The 20,360-nt window shown below is 41.7% G+C and overlaps 1 protein-coding gene across 10 annotated transcripts in view; it reads left to right on the forward strand.

Moving 5' to 3' along the window:
• The first annotated feature begins 955 nt into the window (after positions 1-955).
• tns1b (tensin 1b) overlaps positions 956-20,360 on the forward strand; it is a 212,577-nt gene continuing 193,172 nt past the window's right edge. For 2 of the 10 annotated variants that reach the window (XM_072685576.1, XM_072685578.1), the window contains exon 1: positions 13,516-13,668. In XM_072685576.1, the coding sequence (XP_072541677.1) occupies positions 13,573-13,668 (96 nt within the window). In that variant the 5' untranslated portion in view covers positions 13,516-13,572. Of the gene's footprint in view, positions 1,123-13,513; positions 13,669-20,360 lie in introns of those variants that run through there. The other 8 variants (XM_072685574.1, XM_072685577.1, XM_072685580.1 and 5 more) reach the window with 7 other exon arrangements.

Consider the following 20,360-nt stretch of genomic DNA (forward strand, 5'->3'; position numbering starts at 1 on the left):
CTTTCTACTACACTTTGGAGCATTGCTGTGAAGATTTGACCGAACTCAGTGACACAAGCGTCAATATATTAGATGGCCACCACCACACCTCATCCCCGACGTATCCCAAAAGTATTGGATGAAGCACCATCATTCCAGAAAACACCTTTATACCCCTCTAGCCCACGCCTGGCATTAGATATGGTGCCAATAAGTTTATGTTTATCTGCTTCAGAGAGTCCTACATATAGTGTCTCACATACCCATGAACTAAGTGTGCCATAAAACATATTGGCACCATGCCTAATGCCAGATATTTTAGGATGAGTTGGGAAGTTGAGATGAGATGCTATCAGATCTTCACGCTGCTCCAAAATCTAGTAGAAAGTCTGTGCTAAGGTGTGTAAAAGGGCTAAAATGAGATGTTAATTAGCCATTAAGTGAAACTCAGTTAACACTTGGGGTGAGAAGATTAAGCATTGCCATCAGTTTGTAACGCAGTCACAGTATCTCTTTTATAGACCTGGCCACTGCATTGTCGAGCCTGAAATGAAGAGCCGTCCATCATTCACACCTTTATTTCTTGACCTTTCAGAGCGACACCAACTCGTTTTTCTTATGAACAGCTAGTAAATAGCCTAGGCCTCCGGCTCATGTAATAATCCCAGCCAGTGGGATAGACACTGTCTGTCCAGGGTGCTTTAACACTTCTGTCAATGATCAACATGGAAGTTAAGAGTCTAGGTCTAGACTGGAGCCTTTACCAGGCACTGGTTAAACTTTGACCTCTGAAAAACGTGAAGGAAAGAATTACAATGCCTGCTTCCAGTATGCTGCGCATAGCCCAATCGGCTCCCCTAGGAGAATCCCACAGAAGAGTGTGTCTCTGTGTGTGTGTGTGTGTATTTCCTTTCCACTGTTAACAATGCAACTCAGGAAATATGTCAGGACAAAGCCCAGACTGCCAGGCTCTTGTTCTGGCTGTGTGCTGTCGTGGAGAGAGAGCAGGACTATGGCATTGTCCACAAAAGCCTAACCAAGCCAGTGCCGCGCGTGGACCTGACAACAACGACCAGTGCGGCTTCAGAACAAGGTGCCATCTGACGGACCATCTGAACGGGCAGTGCGATGTCCCTTTGGCTGGTGAGTCTTCTGCTAATCGCTGTAGCACTCCTCAGGAACCATGATGATGTGGATGATCTCGACACGAGTGAGTGACTGAAAATGATAAAGGAAAAGATAAGGCAAGGCATACGTAACCTGCTGTCTCAGGTGTCTCAGGCATGACAGATACATCTCAGGAATGGAAAATATGCTGCTGGAAGTTTTGAACTTTCTCCTGGTCGGATGGTTGGACGCAGATATGATGCGTCTTTGTTCCCACTTGTTTCGAGGGGCTTTTTCTTATTTACTCCAACACAGGTAGCAGATGGAGTAATATATGGGAAATTACATTGCGATGGTGATATATCGGCCCACAGAACACGAGTTCAGCCCCCGAGGCAGTGCTTTTAGGTTTACACAGAGCTTTTCTCCCATATGACGGAAGACAAAAGTGCTGTCAAATAGCACCAAGCCCCGACTTGTTGATGAGGTGTTCGGTGGAATGCCTCTTCAATGAAGTGCACACTGGTGGCAGGCTGCCTGTTTACTGAGCCGGCCAATCAAAGGCAGGCAGCCTGCGAGAACTCTCTGGAACTGTTTTGTTTACTTCTTCTTTCTCGGCGGGAATGGGATCTTTTGCCCGGCAGAAAGTCTGGAGGGCTTTGCCTGGGGACAAACTGATGGCCTGGGCTGATGATGTGCTTAGCTTAGTTTGCATGAAGTTGCCAAGGTTCCCAAATTGAGTTGTGTTTTATGCAAGAGAGTTAGAGTGCTTTCTGTGACCAGTTCAATTACTGAATTACTGACTGAAAGACGAGTGTTTGTTGCCTTGCATACCAAAGATAATGCGAGTTCCTTCTAAATTCGCTAATTATGTTTAATAGAAGAAAGAGATTTTGCTTTGGAAGTACATGGGAAATACTTTGGAAGCCTCTTTACACCCAATAGACAGACTTATATAACTAATTCCAGAAGTACAATAGGGTTGGTCAGTTATAAAAGTAAATGGCTCATACTATGACGCTATAAATTCTTGCCATGTTTGTTGTTTCTAATTGGTCTTATGTAAAAGGGGCAATGCTGTTGCTTTACATAGGGAAGAAAACAGTGAAAGCAAATTGAGAAAATGCCCTCGGGATGTCATGCCGTTGATCTTATCATTTTTTAAATTTTTTTAAAATACAGAACATACATTTTTCTCTTGCTTAATACGTGCATGTTTGGTACTGTGGGAATGTTTTAGGCACCTGTGATATTAGACAGCTCCTTAATAACACTTAGGAAGAAAAGGTAATTTGCCCAGTAAAACATTTTAATTACTATTAATAATAAATAAAAATAACAGAAAGTAGAGGCATTACATCACTGTGTTCATTGAAACATCTCCAAAGCTCTCCTCATGGGACTCCAGTATCATTTATAATTCTCACCCAACACCTGGTTTGGTACATCAGTGCTTAATAATGGTAAATCAGGTGAGCTGCTGATGGAATTGTACAAATCCACACTGTTCTGTCTGTGGCGTCCAGGAGAAATCTGGAGCCACAAGATCTCAACTACGTTGTTCAAAACGAGAAATTCTTGTTGCTGTTTACTGCATTTATTTCCCTGCATCTGAACTACTGTGATCTTGAGTTTTTACAAGCTTATTAATGTAATATTTGATTTAAAAGAACATCTTGCTTGTCTGTTGACTGGCTCTGCTGGAGATACCCTTTATTAAATTAAGCTCTTGAGATAATTGTGTTTTTGTGTTGGTTTCAACTAGACTTGACAAGTCAACTTGCATAAGCAAAATGCAGGAGGAAGCCGTTAATAAACTGCTTGATTGAATTTGGAGGTGTATTAGAGTACAAATGCCTGAAGGAAGAACTGATTCTGCTATTCTCAAGCTTTGGGAATTGAAACAGTGTGGTTATTTTATTGCCACTCCTGACAGTAAAGCTGTAATAAGAATACTGCTCATGACGTCTTTTAGCCATAAACATCCCTGAACTTGTCAGAGGTCACAAACAGAAACAGGACTATTCTTTTAAAAAGTATTAAAAAAAGAAAAGCGTTTAGGGTGACAGACCTGGGGCCAGATTAGGGCTGGGCTATATGGTAAAAATACTATATTACAATATTTAAAGACTTTTTTCGGGATACACAATATTTATTAAAATACATGTAATCAAAGACTAAATACATCAGTAGCAACAGATTCTTAAATACTGCTATTCAGATACTCTCCCACACTAAATAAGAGTGATTTTCATTCAATATCTGCTGCACTTTGTCTAATTAAACCAGTCTAATTACACTGTTTGTAATGAAACCTGCAGCTGATCAGTTTTTATTAGGCACTAACAGTATCCGCCATATGCTTGGAAAAGCATAGTGTGTATCACGATAACAAAATTTACCACAATGCGATAACATATTGTCATATTGCCCAGCTCTAGGCCACATTCACAAAAGTGTTTTAAGACAGAAACTGGGCCTAATTCTCCAATATGTTTTTAAGAATATTTTTAAATTTCTTCTTAAGAAAAGGATGACAGGATGACAGACCTGGGACCAGATTCCCAAAAGTGTCTTTAGAAAGAAACCGGGCCTCAAATTTTCTTTTTGAGAAGAGTCCCGACAAAAGGTCTATGTAAGATCTAGGGATGTCAGGATACCAGAAATTTTATATGATTCTTGACACAAAAAAACAAAACAAAAGAAAACAATCAAGGCCTGCTGGCGGCCCAAAAGTGTTATCACAACCTTCACTTACCAAAGAATAGCCCCATCAGTTTGTACAGAAGTCCCTGTAGTTACAGAATAGTATACCTTAGTGTGTAATACACCTTTCTGTGTTTAGGGGTTTTGGGAACTTCTAAGATGTGGCCCCATGACTCTAGAGTCAGATCTCTAAATAGGTAAGAGCTTTGAAAAGCTGCGGTTGGCTTTGGGATGGCTATTTTGAAGCATCTTGATGGTTTTGTGTTAAGAATGCTCTGAATTCTTGGTCACAGTGTCTGCAGGTCATTCAGGGGGTCCATTTAGCTTTTTCCGAGTCATCTTTATGCACTATTCCAGCCATAGGGGCCTGCAAGTGAAGCGTGGCTGTGTAATTGAGGCATGTCTCCACAGCCAAGTTTGGCCCGAGGTTCTGCCACTTAGCACTGAGTTTTGTGGAAACAGATTGCGGATCAAAATAACTAGCACTTCTGCATGGTCACTGAACTCCATTGCAGAGCGGCCGGCCAAAGCAGTGACCTTTGAAATAGCTTTTGGATGAGAGCTAGTGAAAGGGACATTGTCTGTTTTCCTCTGCTGTGAGGGAGCTTCCTGCTTTGTTCTCTTCTAAAAGACAGCTGATGAAAGTCAGATAAATGCTGGGTCCTGTTTTTTTTATTTGGAAGAACAAAATTTCTTTCTTATATAAGAATATTGATATTAAGCTCATCAAAAGGACAGATTCTCTGGCTCCCACCACTGTCTTCTTGTATAATACTGCAATAGTCACATAGTCATAGTGCTACAGTCTGCAGTTCTGTCCCTGTCACACTATTCTGTTCTCATTGCAGGGTAATGGGATTAGCAATCTCTTACATAAAGTGTTCTGCTGGCAGCTATGCAGAGACTGGATCCCTATGGATGATTGAAGACTATGACTATGGAACAATTTAAATGCACATTTGAAGACTAAGCAGCTCTGACAAAGTTGCGGGTTTAATTTAACCATAAGTAGAGGTGCAACTAAATTAAATGTATCACTGCTGATGATGAAAAACCTGTCTCTCCATTTTTACTTTTCTCCAACCTTTAAACCCTTTAGTTGCACCTATACTATACTATATCATATCTTTTCATAGCATTCATACCGTTTCAGTGATGTTGGTAGCTGTAGCTTGAATATGCAGCGTAAATAACTTCAACGCTTCAAACACTTGAAACACTTCTCTGGTTCCCATTGCGAGACCACCCCCCGGCTCAGTTAACAATAGGAGAGGGATACGAGGGCTTTACTGGTCAGGCTCTTTAATGGCTTTTCATCACCTCGGTCCTTTCTCTTGACTGAGAGGACTGAGCACTGAGTGTTCATTAAAAAGTAGATGATTGCAGGAAAGCCTGGTAGTTGAGTATGGCCTGACCCTGTATGGCCCTGTGAACTTTTCCGGGTTTTGCAGCTGGGAAACCCTTATAAACATCCACAGTGTCACAATCCAGAAAGCACAGTATCTGCTGGGAGTGTACTGACTCACCATTTCACCAGTATTACAATATGAGCGTCCTCCCTGCTGTGAACACATTGGAATCGTGTTACACGAGTAGGTGAAAGTACTGTTAGGAGTCTTGCCCAAAAACTTGTCTGGCTATGAAGTTAAATAGTCTGCCACAGGTAGGGCCGTGTTTTTACCTACTACACTGTACTCTTAAAAATAATGGTGTGACAAATGGTTCTTTAAGCCATGCCATAGAAGAACTCCTTTTGGTTTTATATTTGTACCATGTTTGTAAATGTGTGAGTTTGAAGAAGGTCTGCATTTTAATTTTAAATATCCTTTTGCAAGACCTGGTATTTTTGCTTCTTGACTCCCCCTACAGTTGGAAGAGAATAATTCATGTTTACTCCACTGCAGTAAATACAAATTGTGCTCATGGGTAGCTGTACACATGCATTTCTGGACAAGCTGATACAGAGATACAGAACCGGCATCTGAAGTGATGGAAGCATGTGGGCTGATTTTACGCAAATATGACTTGAGTTACGCAGCGTTACGTAGTTCCGGTGAAAGGTCTTGTGCAGCCAAAGTTTCATAGTACAGTAGCAGCGTTCCAGCCCAGAGTGGGAATGAGAGTGTCACCGTTCTGCAGTTAGTGTACCTTCAACATGATTTTGCTTTAAAGGTTCTTCACACTCACACTATTACAAACATGGTTCTTTATTGAAGCAAAAGTGGTTCAATGAGGGTGCTGTCACTTAAAGAACTATTAGTAGCACCTTTATTTTTAAGAGAACACCATCCACCGAACACCAACGGCACATAGTAGTGAATTAGCATTTCCATTCTTTTCAGTTTTCTCAAATTGATATCAAGGTGGATAACACCATCACATGGAGGTTCAGTTATACCAAAAAGAGCCCTTAGTCAAAACTGCTAATGTAAATACATTTAATCATTGTCGAGTCTGATTTAGCGCTCTTTGGGTAGGTTAGATGAATCAGTGATCCATCCTAGAGTATTAATCTGACATTCTATGGATCAGTTATTGGTATCAGCCCAGTAACTCTATCTATCAGTGCATCCCCAAATGTCAGTTGACTGTGGATATCTTCCTGAATGTCTTTTCGTGGGACAATAGTGTTGGTCTGGGCAAGGCTGCTTCCTCAGACTGCATGACTCTGCATAAGCCTGAGCGGTTGAGTTCCTGCAGTCCTTCTTATTAGTCTCTATTCACTGTTCTTAAAGGGGCCCTGTTCAGGTAGTTTGAGGAAGGGTCCTCAGAGAGCCATCCCATTGCTTTGATAAGACTCTGGCACCAGAGATCCTGGGCTAGAGGAGGTGGTGAGGATATTCCACCCCGCTTTTTCATCGCTCTCAGGCTTTGTACGGGCCTCTTAAAGGCCACACAGAAATGTCCAATTTGCGGACAAAGGAGGCCCAATTAAAGCTTCATTCAGTGGCCAGTGCAGTCCAGGCTACTCCGCTTAATCCCTTTTCTCTTCCTGTGCCTCTTCCTTCTCTATACACTCTGCTTCCTCTGCCTCTTCACTTGACTAAGGCCACAAGGCTAGCTTTCTTTCTTTTTTTTCAAAGCTTGGTTTTATTTAAAAGAGCAAGCTCATATTACCATTCATATCACAGTAATAAAGAGCAGTTTATGAAGCTGATGCTTAGCTCAGGTCCTAAGTATGTTGTAAATGTAAATGGACACCATCTGGATCACTTCATATCTCTTGTTTCTTGCCATTGTGAAACACAGAGACTTCCACCGTATGTACAGATTTATTGACGGTTGAATTCTCAAATTGGCTTTAGGGATCAATAGAAGGAGAAAGGCTAACTGCTGCCATTAATCACCTGTGCTGTGTTGAAGATTTCCATAGAGTCTGTATTTGCAGGGAATAAAGACTTTTGACAATTGGGACTTAGCCTTGAAGCACACATGGTTGACTGGCTTGTGCTTAATGTCATCCCCTTCACAACCACCAGTTTTTATTGCTCCGAAAGCTGAGATTTATCTTGTGCGTTTTACAAACCTCAGAGTGAAATATAACAGTTGTGCCGAGGCCCATTCGGGGATACTTAACCAGCTTAAGTGTGCGCATTTATGGTGCAAACGCACCACATGATGTCATCGAGACCCTGCCAGACCCCCACATGCTTGTATTGACAGCTAAATTATGGGAGAAAATAAGATCTCTGTGGGCTGCTTTTTTCACTCTCATGAAAATACAATCCTCTGTGTTGCCGCATGTACAGAAAACGTGCCTGGGAAGGTCAGCGTGCATGCCGTTTTCATTTCTTGTCAGTGGCAGGTTGCTTATCTTACTCTCAGCATAGTGTTGGCTTGTGTCAACACACACATACACACATGCACAAACACACAACACACACACACACGGGAAAAAAATCTAATTTCACTAAGCACAGACACTCCCCCACATTCTCTCTTTGAGTGCACTGCAGTGCTGATGCAGCTCAAGTCTGTATCCCTTACCTCATGTCTAAGTGGATCACATTTTAATTAAAAGAACAATTGTGCCAAGTTGCAGCAGTAATGACACTGTGTCTGTACAGCATTCCTGATGAGTCAGTAGTACTGACCGACTGGCCGCCAGTCACTAACTGCGGCCCATGTTGACTAGTTTGATGTTTACTATGTAACCACTTAGACCATGTCATTTCTATTGATTGTAAGAGCTGGCCTTCAGATGGTGAAAGTGTGACGGTTTTCATGTATTAAAATACATTTCTTTCCCAGTTTGTTTGGGAAAGTTTGTTGTACGTTGTCAGGGGGGTTTCATGCTACCTGCGCCAAGATTAATTGCATGCCATTCTTGCCTGGCATCTGCTAGACTTCACACCCTTGATGTATATATATATATATATATATATATATATATATATATATATATATATATAATGATGAATGATTGTATTATTTGATTATGATTATATCAGTACACCCATGCATAACAATTGACCTATGAGGTAGACTCCTTAGGTGGAGTCTTTCTTTTTGTCTTGTCTCCAGATTTCTCTAAAGCTGCTTTATGACATAAGGTTGCAAAAAGCTCTGTTCAAGAAAACTTGGCTTGATTTGACCTTTTTGATCTGCTTTGGCTGTTTCATTTCGCAGTGGCTAAGCAGCACCAAATTATACCCGTATATGTTTGTCAGTTGGACATTAGCTCGGGATACAAGTGCCTAGGCTGCGTTTACATTACCAGGCTCAAGTGAGTCAAATCTGATTTTTTTTTGCCTGAAGGTCCAGATCTGATTTCTTTCAGGGCTGTGTGGACATATTAAATCTTTTTAGATAAGACATGAGTCACTCTCATATGTAGTCCTTGATTCTCATATGATCCTTGAAATTTTGTGGGCATGCAACATGAATGTGAATGGATTTCATGCATTTTCATGTCTTTTTTCACAGTTTTGACTCCTGCTGTTGGTGGTGGAGGTAATATGCATGAACGTATCATTGTGCTCATGTGTGCCATTTCAGAAACAGATTCGTCTTCCCATTATAGACAGATACACGTGACTTACATCAATGAATGTGAACTCAAGATTGCCAAATGGGCTGTATCAATGATTTGCATTAGTTCTTGATATAACTACATTGCATGGAAGTAGAGAAACCATCTATCTATGTTTACCACATGCAAAGAAATAAAAATGAACTTTACTTGATCTCTGATTTCACAATCTGAAAGGTCACTAATGCTTCACTAAAAATACCCTCTGTGATCCATGTGCCATCAGTTCATCCAACGCATTGCTATTACTTTATTGCTCATCTGCCAAAGCAGCAGCTTGTGCTGCGAGAATATGAGTGACTGCCAAGCTATGTAGACAGGACCCTATGCCGAAGGGTTGAGAGGACCCTCACGGTAAAGATGTGATGGTTTAACTGCTCGTTTTCTCTCAAAGTCATTATATGACATCACTACTCTCATACATGTATATATATATTGCCCAGCTCTTATCCAGCTGATGTGATGACAGCCTCTTCAGAAGAAAGCCCTTTGAGTTGATGGAAGCTTCTCAGCTGTCTCACGGTTCAACTGCAGACTCTTTTCTTGGATGCTTCCCAAAACATCAGCGTCTATTTTCCTCCAATTCTCCTCCAACAATGACCCTGAAACAATGGCTGCACCTTACGTGCTCACATTTCCCAGAAAAGGGCTGTTTCACCTAAACAGAGCTGAAAATGAAACTAGAAAGCTTTATTTGTGCTTCTGCCGAGCAGGAGGCACAAACTTTCCACACCCTGTCTCGGTGTCATGATGAGAAGCGTTGATCGTTTTGTGCTCAGTGTTTCTGAGAGATGTCATGTAGTGTTAACGCTGCCTTTTGTGTCCGCGAGCATGACCCATAAGTCTGGTAACATTCTCCAACCATGTGCTTTTTTTCCCTATCTTTTGGCATAAAGCGTTTCCTGAAAGCCAGTGGAGGCCAGCAAAACAGGATAGAGATCCACCCTGATCTAGACTGTCTCTCCCCAGCTCCCAGAGCTCAATCGTGTGTTTTTACTGCACACTGTCTTTTCATTTCCCTTCACAAAGGAAAGAACCGCAGCCTGTAGGATTTTATGACCAACACATGTAGAGTCTGACCAAAGAGATGGCATTTGATTGATGAGCCACCGCCGATGGAAAATGTATCCATCTTTTTGAGTTTCTCAAAGGATTTTAGATATAGCACGATAACTGACACTGGTGTCTCATCATTCACATACTGGCTGGTGTTTCGGTTATAGTGTCCACCCTTTGTCTTTCTATATCTTCTGTTCGTTGCAGCACATGGATTGTTCATGGCTTTGGTGATGCTGGCACTGCCACTGGCACAGATCCAGAGCTTCTCTATCTCGTCCATCCACTCCCGTCTAAGGCCTACTGCTGAATTAGTCACGCTCCGTCACAAAGCTTTCCAAAAATCTGTCTCTCAGCTATTGTCTGAGGCTCCCCGAAGCTGCAGCATGTTACAGCAGACCCAAAGAAGTCTCAGCTAGACACAAGCATTCCCACCCCCTTCAGCCCAACACCCTAAACCTAATAGCAAAGGCAGCCGATTCCTCGTAGTTTCTAGAAAACAGGCACTCATGCAGAAGATTAATGGTGTTTGATCGCAGGTGCGTGTCATCTCCTCAACCAACTGTGTCATGATAGCTAGAAGAGGTGTTTAACAATCCGGAGACCAGATTAATGAGATGGACTGTGGAGTTTAAGAGGATCACTGCATGTTCTGTAAAAGTGGAGTTTGCACAGTTTTACAGCAGTAAATTAGACCAAGCAAGGGGGAAGTTTGGGAATGACTTTTACAGTCAAAAAATTACTGCTTGTTCCTCTCACATGTATACAGTGGAGGCTTTAGCACCATACACTCTGGCTGTAGATCATTATAAAAGGTAAACATCCACAAATACTGGACAAATCAGTAAATCAGCAAATCAGTAGGAACTTATTACAACTTAATAACTTAATGATTAACCCCCATGCCATCTTTGTATAGTCTCCAGGGCAAAGGACTACCCCATATTAGAACTGGGCGGTATGGTAAAAATTACTATACTATATCAGCCAGTCTATAACCAGTCTAATTACACTGTTAGTAATGAAACCGGCAGCTGATCAGTGTTTATTAAGCACTAACAATATTCTCCATATGCTTAGAAAATCATATTATGTATCTTGATAACAAAATTGATCATGATACAATAAAATAATGCCATATTTCCCAGCTCTACCCCCTAAAATGCATTTACCATACAGATAGAAGACCATGCCTCAAAGGATGCCATGGACAAATTAATAATCACTCTTGACTCATACAGCAGACGGATGCTGTTTTGTGTTTACACTAATTTAGCTAGTTTGCTGTGTTTCCCCTAATTCAGTGCTGAGTTTTTTTATTATTATTATTTATCCTCTGGACTGTTCTTTGGATTTTCCCCCACATTGTTTCCTGTGCATTTGACCTTGGAATGGTTTACTGGTCTTTGATTTCTGGACTGTCGACTTTTCATTAACCTCTTTAACTCCAAGGACCAGTGGCCAATTCAACACTTCCGTTCCTCACACTTAACCCAACTTTATAATCACACAATTTTGCACAGGTTTTCCATGCAGTTACTGAATAATACCGCTGAGGATTTGGACTTATAACGAGGTTACAGCTCTGCTCTGGCATCAAACTGCCTTTGGCCTTTGGTAAGGAGCCTTCTATATGTTTTTAATGCAGATCATTGAAATGATACAAATGATAGAAGAGCTTAGAAGAGTATATAAAACATCTCATACAACATATCATTCAAAATATAAAGTTGATGATAAAGGGCTAAAGCTAGCCAATAGGACATCATTGAGGCAGAAGCAGAATTGTAATCTCTTAACTACAAAGTCTGGCAGTAAATCATACATTTAGGCGAAGAAAGGGAATTCTGCAAACATATAGTGAGCCACACACATCCACTGCACTTTGCATCCTGTCATGCAGCTGTAAACATCATTGTTGGATATTTTGTGCATTTCTCAGTCATTGCACTGGTGTTGCTCTTGTACACTAATTGCACGGTGCACACCTTATGCATGTTCATATGTTTGTTTGTTTTATTGCCTTTGTAGTATTTCAGTTTCTCTTTGCACAAGGATATAACTTTGAGCACAGTAAACAGACAGCATGTTCCAGTGAGATTTAGTATTCCGGTCTGTTCTCTAGCCTGTAATCCACTTCCCCTCCCCAGGCCTGAAGCAGGCATAACGACTACGAGATGGTCAATATCGGCCTACGGGGATTGTGTTGTCTCTTAGTCTTAATAAGAGCTTTTACTCAGACTGACTGAGAGCTCTCCAGGGACCAAGGACAAGCTGCACAAAAAGCTCTTGTCTATCTTAATTACTGCATGTTCCTCTTTTTGCTCTGGATGGCTTTTGAAGGATTGCATTCTGTGGGACTTTGACCTGTTGGTTATTATGGACATGACCGTGATGTAGTAAAGCTTAATGGCTTTAAATGTGAGCTTAGTTTTATACTGTGAATAGAAGATTTATATCTATATACTTCATATATATATATAAAGGTGCACGTATTTGTCAGTGTACGCTGCACAGCAAAATGTGTCCTCCGCATTTAACCCATCTGTGGTAGTGAACACACACACAAGTGAACTAGGGGCAGTGAGTACACACACACCCAGAGCGGTGGGCAGCCAACTCCAGCGCCCGGGGAGCAGAGAGGATAAAGGGCCTTGCTTAAGGGCCCAACAGTGGCCTTGAATCGAACCCACAACCCTGTTATCGATAGCCCAGCGCTCTAATCGCTGAGCCACCACTGCCCCTCATAGATATATATATCTGAAATCAAGGGTCTTTAAAGAAGGGCTTTGCCATCAGCGGCCAGAGTCCGAGAGAGCACAATTGGCTGTGCTTTCTCCAGGTGGCACTCTCTCTCCCCTCATCACTCTTAAGTTGATGTTGGCTGGCAGAGGCGTCTGTTAACTGGTGCAGTGGAGCTGGGGACTCTGTGATTTCCTATGAGCGCATCGGCTGCCCGGCAATGCCACATTGGCGGCATGAAGGAGTGTCTAGTGTCGAGAGCACTGCTAGTGCTAAGGGGAGCTACGAAAGGGTGAGTGAATTGGCATTATCAAACTGGGAGAAAAAGATAATAATCTGACAAACAAATACAATAAAAATGTATTTCAAACATTGTCAGTAATATGTCTAATTAATTTAAAGCTTTCATAAAGTATATGTGGAGATTTGTTGGGTTTTTAATTGACAATCAGGCTTTTCGGTCCACTTCGGACAGCATTACAGGGGACCAAGTCAGTTGCAAAGATGAATTAACCCACCTGTCCCTTTCTGACCAACGACTCACTTCTGACTTCTATTTTAGTCTCCTAGATTGAGACTCCATCTCAGCTCCTCTGCCGTGCTCCTCATATGTCCTCTTCCACTAAAATCTTAGTCCTTCATCGTTTGCTGGTGGTGTCTCTGAGTTCGTTCTTCAGTGCACCCTCTTCATTGTCCCTGCCCCCTTCATTACTCTCTCTCTCCATCTTTCAGTCCCTCTATCCCCTCCCTCCTCCTGGCACTCCTCACACTGCAGTAGCCGGTGGGTCCCTGTGCGGGATGCTCACAACCTCAGCAGGGGTTCAGCGGACCTGAGGATAGTGTCCAGGTTGGCGCGGTTTGATTCACAGATGCTGGACCTTTTTTATTGAACTGAGCTGTATGTGTTGGGATTCTTAGAACGAAAAGGAAAAGCTTGGTGTGTGGCAGGTATGGCACGTTTGAGCTGGTGTTTGGCAGCGCTCTTCAACTGGTGGAAGTTTCTGTTCTTCTGTTTCTTCCCTTTGAGAGTGTCCAGGAACGAGAAGGTAAGCCTGCACCTGTCCTGCATCAGTTACTTGAGAGGATCTGGTTGAGCATCATATACTTCATGCTCCATGTTCTTTTTGTTATTTCCATTTGTAGGTCTTAAATGTATCTTAGGTGACCTCGTCTCCACCCATCTATCCATATGTTGTTTTCCAATAGTGTTTACCATTACCACTACTGTTTCAGGGGTGTCCAAGCTTATCCGCAAAGGGCTGGTGTGGCTGCAGGTTATACACATCTGATCTGATGTGCTTCTGCTGGGCTGGAATAAAAACCTGTGCAGATAACATTGGACACCACAGATCTATTTGAACTGTGACCTAGTGCTAAGCCGGACCATCGTGGAGCTGTATTCTTTGAGAACATCAGTGTTCAGTGGTTTGTGTTGGTCGATTGCCGCCAATTAAATGCACAATCTAAGATGAGAGAAGGAAGATACAGGTAAGAGAGGAAGATAAGCAGATCAGACATATTTATGAATCTTGATACAATAGCCCAGGATATTGCTAGTCATTGCTGTAAGCAAGGAATGGCGACAGACAGTTAAGGTTACTTGTTTAAAGTGGCAGGTCACTACCAACCCGATGTACGCATGAACGGTTGATGAAGATCCAATGCATTTAAGAGTTAAAGGCTTACTAACCTGCCTACTGAGCAGTTATTCCAACTGTATGTTTCTGATCATCAGCAGATTCGTAATACGCCTGGTGAAATTCCACCAAATGTCAAGTTGGGGGCAGGTTGAGAGACACAAGTGTTATCATTTCAGTGATATTCACTTTATTACTCAGTTAGGGTATACAGCTCAGTGTAGCCTAATTGATAGAGCCAATGAGATTAGCCTCAAAGGAGAGTACTCAACAGCATTGTGTAGATCAATTGCAGTAGCTGTAGTCTCAGGTCTCTCTCTAGGGTACATAGCCTTATCTGTGTTTCACAGTGTTGGTTCACCACAATTTCGTCTTTTCAGAGAAGCTTTGTGTCACTGCTCTGGCACTGTATTTGCCTATTGTGCTTTTGGCTCCTTTTAGAAATGACATGCACTGGAGGGGAGTCAATATAAGGACTTTAAATGATGAGCCGGATTCAGAGCTCTCTGTGTGCTTGCCATCTCCTTATAACCTCAAGCCAATGCCTAACTATGAGCTTATCATGGGTGAAACAGAGACACTGGTGAATTTTGGTGGATATGGTGAATAGCACATTGGGCCAATTCACAGTTAAGCCTTTTATTGTTTCCTGCACACTGGTATAATTTAGCACAGAGGCATTCGAAAATCAAAACATTTAACATTATTAAAAAAATATCCAAAGCAAATAAGTAGATTTGTGTTGTGTTGAATGAATAACAGAGCCGACTTTGCTTGTCGTAGTACATTTTAAAAAACAGCCTTGGATCCATGTATTTTCTCCGTCTTATTGAAATGAAACGTCATGGATATCTGCATCTCTATGGAGCATTTCAGTCTCAGAACCCTGTCACTGGTGAATTATGCATACAAATAGTTTTTGTGTGACTAGAATTTGTGTGTTAGGGTCGTGCGGTATGACGTAATACTGTTCGCTGCAGTATTTAAAAATGTTGACGGGATCTCAAAATGAGAAGGATATTTCAAAATTATGACAATTTTTGTTCTGTCTCTTAATAGTACATGGCCAAACAAGCTCATTTGCCCATTTGCAATTAAGAGAGCCACAAAGTGGGGGCACTGTGGGAGCCTATTGATTAGTGCTGTCACGCTCTAAAAACAGGTAGGGGGACAAAAACAAGCCCACCGTAGCTGCACATTTACCAACATGCTGAGTTTAAATAAAAGCCAGAGCAAGCAAACATGGATTAACCAGTCTAATATCTAGATGTGCTTTAAAACTTTCGAAAACACTCCTAAGACCATTCTCTTGACTCTCTCTGCACTCTCAGGTATGAGGCTTTATCCTCTTACATGTGTGATCTGAGCCTCAGTTAGCTGAAACACAGTCTGGCCTGCTAAACTGCTAACGTATTTAAGCCTCAATAGCTGGCAATGAGTCCAAACATGGCAGAACCTCTCTCTCAACTTCGCTCTCTCAGATACAAGCACAACGTTATAAAAGATGTGTATACCGCCCAACCCAGGTATCTGCATGCCTGTGAAGAGGCCATGTCTGTATAGTGGTATTAATTGCCCTGTGCAAAACTGCGTGGGCATTCGTGTGCCTTCATAGCATTAATTTGGTTGCAGCATGTCTGCGTGATTTTGGTCCTATTTAGGCCGACAGGGTGTCATCAGTAAGCTTAATAGGGACATAGGATATGAAGGTAATAGAGGGAGATAAGTATATCAGACAGATTTATGAGTGCTGATGTAATTGGCCAGGATATTGCTACCTACTGCCAAGGAGCAATTTCTAGAATTTGAGGTGGGTTCATAAAGACGGCCACTCAAACAGCCTCCTACCAGCTTTCTATCATATATCATATTTTGCACATTCATGCTAGGTTTAAAGTCATATGTAATTCATGTTTGCTCATACTAACACTGGTTTCTGGGCTGTGCTGTAATTGTCTTCCTTATCGCGCATTTGAATGTATTCATTAGGTCCTGCGAGAAGGATGCACTCGCACAAAATCTCATCATTAAACTTCACCATTAAGTTCATCATAACCAGGAATACTGACAGCATTGTGACAACTTTGCTGGCATACTGCCAAATAAACTTTCATACTGGGCTTGTTTAAGCGGGTTTTTCAGATGTTCTTCATGTATTGATTGAAATGAACTGTATTAGAGGGACAGAAATAATGAAAGATGGTAGGGAAGGAACAGGAAGCATGTGATTGAGAGAGAAAGGGAGGGGGATTGAGAGAAAGAGATGGTGATGAAGAGAGAGAGGGGGGAGGAGGATGGGAGAGAGATATTGCACTTTCTGTAATTAAAATAATTCAGGCTAGGCTGCTCTTCCATCCTGGCTGTCTGTAGATGCGGCAGGGTAGCAGTCAGAGTATAATCTTAGCAAGCACTTTTCTTTCAGCTTTTGATCAGTCTTCAGATATTGGCATTTTGATCGCAGGCTGTGCTGTTCTCCGCTGTGGTTATCGCTGGGGAGGGCGAAGCACTTTTCTTCTCATTTAACTAATGTCATGGCCCATAAATTTACAGCCCCACCCACACTGAGAAGATGAGGACACTGGAGGACAAAGCCATCCTCTGTTCTTATAGGGACACACTGTCCCTATGTCTTTGTACATCCTTCTGAATGTACTGTTTCTTATGCAGTTGCATCAAATGTGCCCTAGAATGGATAGAACTGTATTTACTTATTTACATGGTTGAATAAAAAGAGCTTGGTGCATGGAAGTGACAAACCCATGAACCTGAAACGAGGTGCTATGCACAAGCTAGGCTAAAAGCTAACCCAACTACAATGTGCAAGACTAAAAGCAAACCCAGTTATGATACTGGCTAGCTAACTGGACACTGGACGCAGAGATGACAGCAGTACTATCTGGTAAAAGTATATAGCGCTGCTACAATACTATGCTGTGTTGTGCTCCTGTGAGCCGTTGCAGTGCCGGAAACCAGCCAATAAAAACATGCTACCACAGACTACATAGACTTCATTACTGTATGCATGATTAAACACAGTTATTACAGACACATTAGTGTAATGTGTTATTGTAATTATAGCAAACGTATAAGGTGTTTTGTCATGTTATGTTATTCTTGTGTACCAGTTCAAGTCACATAGGGTTCCCAGTTCACACACTGGGCACCACTCATCAGAAGATCGTGAGCTTGAATCTTGATAAGTCGACAGCAAAAAGAAGAAGTTGCAGATCATTAATGTATTAGACAAATATACACTGATACTTATGAAAAAAAAAAAAAAAACACAGGACATTATCACCAAACTGATGTATCGGTCAGTTCTTGCTTAAATGGCCACTTTAAACTGCATGTGTTTCTGGATTATAAAAGTGCTCTTGGATTTCATTTCATTTTAATTCATTTTATCAACAATATCTGATTTACATACTGTTCATGCCTCATGCTTGATGTTTCAGCTGAAGCCATGCATGAATTCCTACCTTGCCCCAGTCTAAAGATATCTCCTGAAATCTAATGACTTTGGCCAAAGCAGCTCTGATTGACTGTTGGCAGCTAGAGACACATGCTCCTGAGTAATTACCTGGTATTATGAATCAGGTAACAAAGCAGGATTAGACTTATCTTTGTGATTTAATCCCTCTGCTGTGGATCTAGTTCTGTGGATGAGTCATAGGCTTTTACTCTTTTATAAGGCATTTCGACTCACATCTGGTGAGGCTTTTGCTGCTTTGTGGCTTTTTATAACATTCATAAAGCCTAAAGTTGTCATTTAACCCACGGTTAACGCGGGAGGCCTAATGAGAAACAATGCAATGCAATGGCCGCACAACAGTTTACACATCCGAATGTATTTCCTGAGACCATACGATTGTTGATTTTATTGGCTCGACTTGGCGCTCACTGCCGTGGTATGTGATCTCAAACCACCAGGGTATTTTCACCCTCAGCTCCATTGCAGACCCTTGGACCCTTTGACAAGAGAAGTTTATGATTTTTAGTGACATCATTGCTTTGGTTATGAAAGTTCCTGCTTTGGCGGGAGGGGGGGGCAAGGCCACAGGCTGTATTTGTAAATGTTTGTTTGAGGAGCTTTTTGTAGGCCCTTCTCCCTCCCTCACTCTCTCTCTCTCTTTCACACATTCCCTATTTGAGCCAGGCTTCCTATCTTCAAAGAAGCCATTCAAAAAAATACGTGCCCTCACATGTGAGGCCTAGGTCACGGTGGGTGTGTCTGCCTTGTTTTTCACAGATTGGGGAGAGGGACATGTGGTAAGTGGAGGGTGTGTGAGACAGAGAGAGAGAGAGTGAGTGTGTTGAGAAGGTTTTTTGGCTGAATGACAGAGAAAGTAAAGTTTGTCTAAGAAGGTCCATCAAGTGAGCTACCTTCTGAACATATAAGCAGGATATGACTAAATCTGTATAAGGGGACCAAAACAAATTTTGTCATACACAATAGTTTATGCCTTAAAAGGAAAGACTTTTCAATCATTTTGGAAAGGTTTGCTTCGGACAACTCATCCATAAAGGTCATATTTGTGCAGATGCCGCTGCACAGTAGAGCAGTGCACCACAGAATTTAGTGCCTAGAATCTGTAACCAAGAATAGTCTTCCTAAAGGTCTTCACAGTCAAATGAGGGTTTTGCAACTGAAAAATCAGCTACCTAAAGCAGCTACTGCACTAAACAGAGCTATCTCTCTCCACATACACACACGAGCACGCACACACCTGGACTTTCTGATGACACTGCAGTGATCTTCCCGGGGTAGAACAGCACCTAAACAGTGTTCAGTTTTCAGAAACCTTAAAAAATTGTGTTTTAAGAACTAATATATTTGACCCATGCTTCACTTGTAAGTCACTGTTACCTTTATAGTTAGAAGTTGTGTTCTTGCTAATGATGGAGTTGATGGAGTTCAACACAGTAAACACTGTTTTCATTCTGCAGCTGTTCTCTCAGGCTGTTTTAAAAAGTGCTGGATATTTAGAAAATTAAGTTTATTTAATATATTTATTTAAATATATTAAATAAAAGCACTGATGTTGTAATTACCCATGAACTGAAGTGAATTGCAGAGGAAAAATGGGTTAGGCCTACAAGACTAGGCCTAGAAAAATATAGACCACAGCCTCATTAATTCATCCACAGTTTACACTCTCCCTTGCCTCCCTATCCAAACTGTCCTTCCTTTCTTCCTTCCATTGTTTCTTTCCTGAACATGACCTCTATCAGCTGCAGTTACGCTATCCCCTTCAAAAAGCGCCCTGCTGCACATTGACCTTTGCCCCAAACTCTTGCAGTGGATTACCCCATGACTCTATTTCCATAATGGTGGCACGGACTCCTAATGCATTTGGTTTCTCTCGGATGGAAGGTAGCGCTGAAGGTCGAATGATTACTGATGCAGAGCCATGCTGGATTTGATTAGCTCCGTATAAAAATCGGCCTGTTTTTCAGTGTCCATGCCTCTGGCTTTCCGGAATGGGCCGCATCCTTATCCCCTTTTCCTCTTGCTTATGCTTTGGCACTTTGCCTAGAACCTCATTGCTGACTCCGTCACTACAGATTCAATTTTAGCCAAACAGTGATCACTGAAGCTGCTGTAGGCCTCCTTTTTGTTGCTTTTTATGGGATAAAAGCTCAAATCATTTGCATCTCTGTTGGTGCCCTTACTCAGTGTAAGGCTCACTCACTGTTGTGGTAAAGAAAGGAGGAGATAACATTTATAGGGTTCAAAAGTGACTGTGTCACGTTCTAGGGGTGTGTATTTGCCAAATGAGATATTAATAAATTTGTGTCAATGAAGACTTGCCAAGTAAATATTTTTCCTTTGGTGCAGATTTCAGTGAAATAGTCAATGATAAACAGTCAGAAATAAGTACATTTAAGTGCTACTAATTTTATCCACTGTAAATCAGCTTGGTTTTGATTTGGGTCCAGATCTGCTTGATTTGGTGTATCCAGGTCTGCTGTATGGTGGGTGACCACTAGGGGGCTGCCTTTGCAGTGCTCTGCATGTGATGAGGCTCTTCCACTGTACTATATTATTATTTATTTAATAATAATGTGCTTGCTCTGGAAGGTGTTAGATTATGCTCTGG

Source organism: Salminus brasiliensis, chromosome 8 (genome assembly GCF_030463535.1).
Source record: "Salminus brasiliensis chromosome 8, fSalBra1.hap2, whole genome shotgun sequence".
Classification (NCBI taxonomy): Eukaryota; Metazoa; Chordata; class Actinopteri; order Characiformes; family Bryconidae; genus Salminus; species Salminus brasiliensis.